Source organism: Mesitornis unicolor, unplaced genomic scaffold (genome assembly GCF_000695765.1).
Source record: "Mesitornis unicolor isolate BGI_N332 unplaced genomic scaffold, ASM69576v1 scaffold54442, whole genome shotgun sequence".
Lineage (NCBI taxonomy): Eukaryota > Metazoa > Chordata > Aves > Mesitornithiformes > Mesitornithidae > Mesitornis > Mesitornis unicolor.
The window spans coordinates 2,231-8,627 of NW_010170927.1; the positions used below are offsets into that span (position 1 = coordinate 2,231).

At 35.3% G+C, this 6,397-nt stretch overlaps 1 protein-coding gene across 1 annotated transcript in view; it reads right to left on the reverse strand.

Moving 5' to 3' along the window:
* The window catches only part of LOC104537065 (putative short-chain dehydrogenase/reductase family 42E member 2), a gene marked incomplete at its 5' end in the record, with an annotated part of 6,376 nt that extends 812 nt beyond the window's left edge, over window positions 1-5,564 (reverse strand). The window contains 6 exons of the mRNA XM_010179843.1: window positions 63-136; window positions 848-911; window positions 1,573-1,638; window positions 2,657-2,794; window positions 4,002-4,084; window positions 5,489-5,564. Of these exons, the coding sequence (XP_010178145.1) occupies window positions 63-136; window positions 848-911; window positions 1,573-1,638; window positions 2,657-2,794; window positions 4,002-4,084; window positions 5,489-5,564 (501 nt within the window). The remainder of the gene's footprint in view (window positions 1-62; window positions 137-847; window positions 912-1,572; window positions 1,639-2,656; window positions 2,795-4,001; window positions 4,085-5,488) is intronic.
* Window positions 5,565-6,397: the final 833 nt, after the last annotated feature.

The following is a 6,397-nucleotide window of genomic DNA, read 5'->3' on the forward strand; positions in this document are numbered from 1 at the left end:
CTCTGTGTTAACATGCATGTATGCATTCTGTGAGAATCAAGGGGAGTTTACAAATACTTTACCTCTTTTCTGGTCAGCAGTGGGGTCAGTTCAACAAACGGTTTCAGCATCAGATGAAGGTATTCCATTATCGTGGCTGCATAACAAAAGATGTCTACTTGAGGTAACATCAGGAAATCACTATGCTATTGTGATTTTGGCATCCCTTGCCCTGTGTATGATAGTGAAGGATAATCACATACCTAAGAGCTCAGGGCACCATTACTAACACCCACAGGATTACTTGCTCACAAGGGGTTGGGTTTAATCTTAATACTTCAGTCAGCCTGAATTAGGCAGAATTGTGTGAAAAGGGTTTGGAGGGCTGGTGATGGGTCTAGTGAAAAGATCATGAGACTTCATAAAAAATGTGGTAACAGCAAAATACTCAAAGTTGGATTCTGTCTTAACTGCACATGGGGATTGATTCTGGAGATTCATGGAGCACAGAACAAGAAATGTACCCATGCAGTGAAGCAGATACTCTGCAGCATATTTCATGAAGTCATGGCTTTTTACATTTAACTTTTTATATTTATACCATGAATTCCATGGAGTTATGTATCTGTTAAGTCCTACATAAAACCTGGATTTGTGGAACTTATTTAAGAGATCGTTCTGGTTTCAACATACTGCATAGAGCTGAACTTCACCCCGACTGCTGGACACTAGATGAGCCCACAGCATATTATTTGTATTTGTGAAAATGAAAACTGGGGGCAAATTAAAAAAACCGTCAACATTATATCACAATTAGGAATGATGGTACAGTGGACAGGAAAGAGAAATGTTGGTAAAATATTTTTACCTGATGCATAAACTAAGGAAGTAGGAACACGTATCCGTGGTTTACTGCAACCTAATCTTTCAAACTGAAAGAGATTTAAAAAACAGTTAAAAAAACCCCAGAAACCTAAATAAGTTTTAAAGTTCAATACAGAAGGAAGTTGTGGAAATATTTACTGATAAAGAGATAAATTCATCATTGCTGTTACTGTTTGAGTTTTAATTTTTCAGGAAATTCCAGTTAAATGTCATATGCAGACACTAATTTTCAACTGGCAGTCTTTAAAAAAGGGACAAAAACTTTATAATGATCAAAATGTCATGATGTGTTGATACTTAATGTAACATTGTGACATATTTATGGTTTTGAGCCCATCATTAACAATGAAATGATCTTTTGAAAATAATGCATATTACAGATCAATAATTAGGTTTTATATCTTTTGTCCACCCAAAATAGCCACCGTTAACAGGTGCATGCCCAAGAAATGAAGGTAATGGCAACTCAAAAGAGGATACAGGTTTAGACGGTCCTTTGGTCTCAGTGAAGACAGTTGCTCTAATGTAGTATTTTAGGTAGGCTTTGTTGCAGTACTAATCACACTGAACTTCAAGCAGGAATTAAACCCACATTCAGAACGGAACTCTTACACCCAGAGCAAACATACCCAATGTAACACGCACACAAAAGCTGTATACAGACAAAGAAAACAATGTATTTGGAGATAAAGTATATGTTGTACATACAAGTGGAGTTAACCATTCAAAAAGGTTGAATTTTTCGCCATCATTAATGAAATACACCTGGCCACTCTGATAAAGAGGTAGAGAAGAGACAAGTTAGTAAAAACAATACTGCATGCACATATATACATGTGTATATATATACACACACACTTCTTTATCTCACTTTTTATGAATAGCTTAAAAATAATACAGCAATATAAAATATGCATGGATGTGCATACAAGCCAACAAGCTATCTACATGCGTTTCAATCAGTTCCACTAATGTGTGCAATGAAATTGGTGGACAAGTGGTTTATGCGATTAACATAAACGTTTATTACAGATGTGCCTGTATAGAGTGGCTGTACTGACTATAGAGATCACCACATGCACTGGAAGTGGTGCCATATCTGACTGGTGCTCTTAACACACATTCACCAAATGCTGGGACGTGTTCTGCTCTTGGTCTAGTTAAGACTCATTGCAATGTGTAAGACTCTATCAGTGTAACAAAGGCGTTAAGTTACCACTTTCCATTTTGCTTTTAGGGTTTTAGAAAAAGTTTAATCTACTTTGAAAATCTTTCTAATATACTTTAAAGGTAATGCTTCTAGGTCAAATAAAAAACCTGTGTTTAGAAGGAGGAAAACAGTTGCAACTATTTTTGAAATCAGCAAGCAAATGTGGTTTTAGTTGCGTGTGATATGGGAAGAGCTGATTATCACAGTTCAGAACATTAAGCCTGGATCTATACACAGGGGAACAGGGGATAAATTTGCCCAAACTTCCAATTTCATTTCTGATATAGCAAACATTCTTTTCTAATATTCCAGAAATGGCAAATATTATATTACAAAAATGCAAAGATGGAGATATTCTTACAGAACTGAATATTCCAACTCTTAACACACTGCGCAGCCAGTGCTGCCACGTCCCACACTGTTCATAGCACATTTGTCCACTAAAAACACAGACAACCGCATAAGCTAAAGGACCAAAACACAAACATTATCTCCTGCTACTACAGTAGTTACTGCAGTACAGGATACAGTGGCAAGATCCACTGGCAAGTGAAAATTGTGGTGCTTTCATTGTTTACTTACAGCTATATAGTTCTTTTCAGGGGTGAGAGCTTCAGCAGCAAGAATTTGCGCTTGTACAAGATTTTCTGCATGCACCCAGTTCATTGTAGCAGAAGGATCCCCAAACTTGAAGTTGAGTAGCCCTCTCTCAATGTTCTTCTGTAGACAGAACCAAACATGAAACCAAAGCAAAATGAGTTTTAAAATGAGGTGCAGTGCATTTTCTTGTCCAGCTCAATGTAGGTTTGTCTCTACTTAAAAAAATAATATATGAAACAATTTAAAAAGAATCAAGAGAAGTGCAGAGAGCTCTACAAATATTGTTCATGAGGATTGAAGAACCTATTGAACACAATATATATTGAATTTACAAAAAATACAAGTCTATTCTAAGTAAAACGTTGTATGGAAACGTAAGATACAGTTCTGAATGGATCAGAAGTATTCACAAAAACTGATTAAATTTAACAAATAGCTTTGGCTGGGAAAAACTGGAAGGTAATGCTAGGTGTCATATTTTTCATTTAACAGATACATTTTAGAAACTGCAAAATGTGACTGTAAAATTACTTAAAATGGGCTCATAATAAGCTTAAAATCTTAAATGGAAATTAAAAAAGACTATTTTTGGGGGGCTAAAGAAAATATCTCAGGTTTAACTAAAATTACATTTGCCGTTCTTAAAAATTATTTTATTTAGAAGATGATAAAGTATGTTTTGCCTGACTTCAATATAATTCCCTACTGCAGCCACAAAACAAAAATCTTTATTATGTGTTATGCTTGAATCTTGTTTTAAAAGCTGATGCTTTTAAAATAACTGACTCATAATTCTACAGGGATCATATTCTAAACACTGTACTAGTCCTGCAATTTAAAAGACAGCAAGTAAAAAAGAGTAAAACATTAGCACCTCAGCCGTTTGCCCTTTAGTAACCTATTGTACCAGAAGGTGCTTCTGACTCCTTAAGTTGTTTCATTGGCTAGTGAAAGCTGTTAATAGTTGAGACTGGAAATAAGATATTTTGCCGTATCTCTTTTCATTAATATTTAAACCATTTGGTGTAAGTTGCATGCAAACTGACATTTGAAATGTCATAGATTGGCCTGAATCTTATAATTCTAGTAAGCATTAAATTACAAAGCTGGATTTACATGTGTTTATATTTCAAAAAAAGGCTTCCTTAATGTACTTACATTCTTTACAGATATAATATAGTGCCTGTTAACAAAAGTTATAAGATCCTCAACAGACAATTGAATAGTTGAATTGCTGCCCAAGAAGATCACACAATTTATAGCATGAATAAGTGATGACATTGTATAGAATAGAAAATTCTGCTGATTAAAAGAATAAAATACATACTGCTAGCCTTGGCAAGTGTCTTTGCTCTTCTGATCCATAGATTCCTGGTGGGCGAAGAACACACGTATAGAGTATTCTACCTCCTAGAAGAATTGGTAAGACCATTCTTAAGTGACTGTCACATGACTACCTTCTATCTTTGTTTGTATGAAACAAAGGCTATGGTAGCAGAACTTCTCTGAAATAGTTAACTTCACCATCTTAGAAATGAATTAGGAATGGTATTAAGTTGGCAGAATCAGAACACGCAAATTAGCAAGATAGGATTCAGAGAAGTCCTGCCAGCTTAGTTGGAAATTACCTAGAAATTACTAGATATTTCAAACTTTGTCTCTGTGCCAAAGCAGTGAATGACTGTACCAACTGTGGAGATGAGTTTGCTGAACAAAGCAAGTTATTGGTAGGAAAGTGGAATGACACCAACTGATCTCATACAAAATTATTGATGGGAAGCAGTGATTCGCTAGCAGTACAAGATAGAGCTGAAAGGTTCTCTCAACAGTAGGCACAGTCAGCTCCCACTAGAACTGCTGTGACGCTCATGATAATTTCAGTGGGAGGAAGTAAATACCATCATAAAAATCCCGTCATTTCCCAAGTACATCAGTTGGCTGGTTCATCATCTGCTAATAACTGTTCTTAATAATACCTGAAAGCATGCAAAATACTCAGTCCTGTTATGCACAGGATCAGAAAGGGATGTTTGGAACAGTGACATTCTAGTTTAATTGAGAAATGCAGAACTGTGTATTGCTCCTAAAATTAAGAGGGTTTTTGATGTGAAGAGCTGCTGAGAAAAGAGGAAATAAGGAAAAAACGCTTTTTTGAAACAAAACACTTCTATTGGGATGGAATGCCCATCAATGGCTGTGTATCTCTTTATAGCTCTCTGGAAGTATCAAGTGAAGAGAGTCTTTTCTGCAAATTGTCTACAGCTAAATTTAGTTCAGTATCACTTGGTCGCATAGAATCATGTTGCACTTTACATTAATTTGTTTTGCACTGGCAGTTATAGTATCTCATGGGTGAGCTTAAGTATTCAAGTGTATAACTGGCTTCCTCAACATGGAAAACTTTGGGAAGCACTAATAAATAATTCCAGGCTGTGGTATCAGGTGGCTTCTTCAGATTTTAATATATAACAGGGCGGGGTGTATGTGTGTAACAATCAATTTAATCTGTGTTCATGTTTTACTTATGTTGCATAGTACAGTGACTTGACTTGGTTAATTTATAGCTGTCTTCATCTATTCAATTAACATACTGAACTTGTTGCTCCCATGCTAAAACCTTTTAAGGACACTAGGATCTAAAAACAATTAAAAGCTATTTTTAAGTGAAAATATTTGTTTGTGAGAGTGGGTAGATAACTGGATTTAATAATTGCTGGACAGTCTTGTCCACTAAGGATTGATCCAGGATATTAGTGAGTGAATAAGAAGAGGAGGAGTAAATTCCACTATGAACTCATGCTAAGACAAAAGTACCTGCTAGTGGAGTTCCATTAGCTGCCAGTACCATTTGTTCTGCAATTGATTTGGTTCTGGAATAATGATCAACATGCTACAGAGAAAAAGCAAATATGTTTTCATCTATTCTTGAAATGACAGGGCAGAGAGGGAATCTCTTATCTTCTAGTTTTTACTTAGCAGATGGAAACTAATACCTCAAAATACAGAAGGTGTGAGATATTTGTTTTATTAGATAAAACACATGCATATTGCCAAGGTAAGCAAGCATTTTTGTTTATGCACATCCAGTTAATTAATTTCAGCTCATTTGAGAAGCAATAAATATATGTATGCTTTGAATGCTGCCAGGAATGTAATTGATCACTACTTTGTAATCTGGATTTCTTTTTCAGGTAATGGAAAAGTCAAAAGCCAAGTTTTGAAGACATTTCTATTGCTCTGAATTATCTTGTTCACTTTCTTGTGGTGCTGTCCCAGAGAAATACTATTTGATATATTATACAAAATATTATTCAGTATTTTCTCTATCCATCTCTACTTCTTGAAAGACTGTGAAGAAATTGATAGAGAGAGGAGGGACACAAAAGCCAACTGTGTGTGCAAATCACCCAGAAGTACTTTCTCCTTTTCAATTAAATACAAGAAAACCATATAAAAGTAGGTCAGTTTTCCATATCACCTCTATAATGAATATGTCATCTTCAATAAGGGAGAAACAGAAAAATCATTAAAATAATAAATGGCCAGAGAGGCAGCAAGCCATCTAACACAATATCTATGTCCAGTTGGAATTTCGTTAATGTTAACGGGACACAGTATGAGTTATTTTCCAAAATCAATTCCTTGACAGGAAATAAAGAAATTTATACTGCAGTGTACATACAACTGATGTGTCACAGAATCACAGAATGTTAGGAGGTGGAA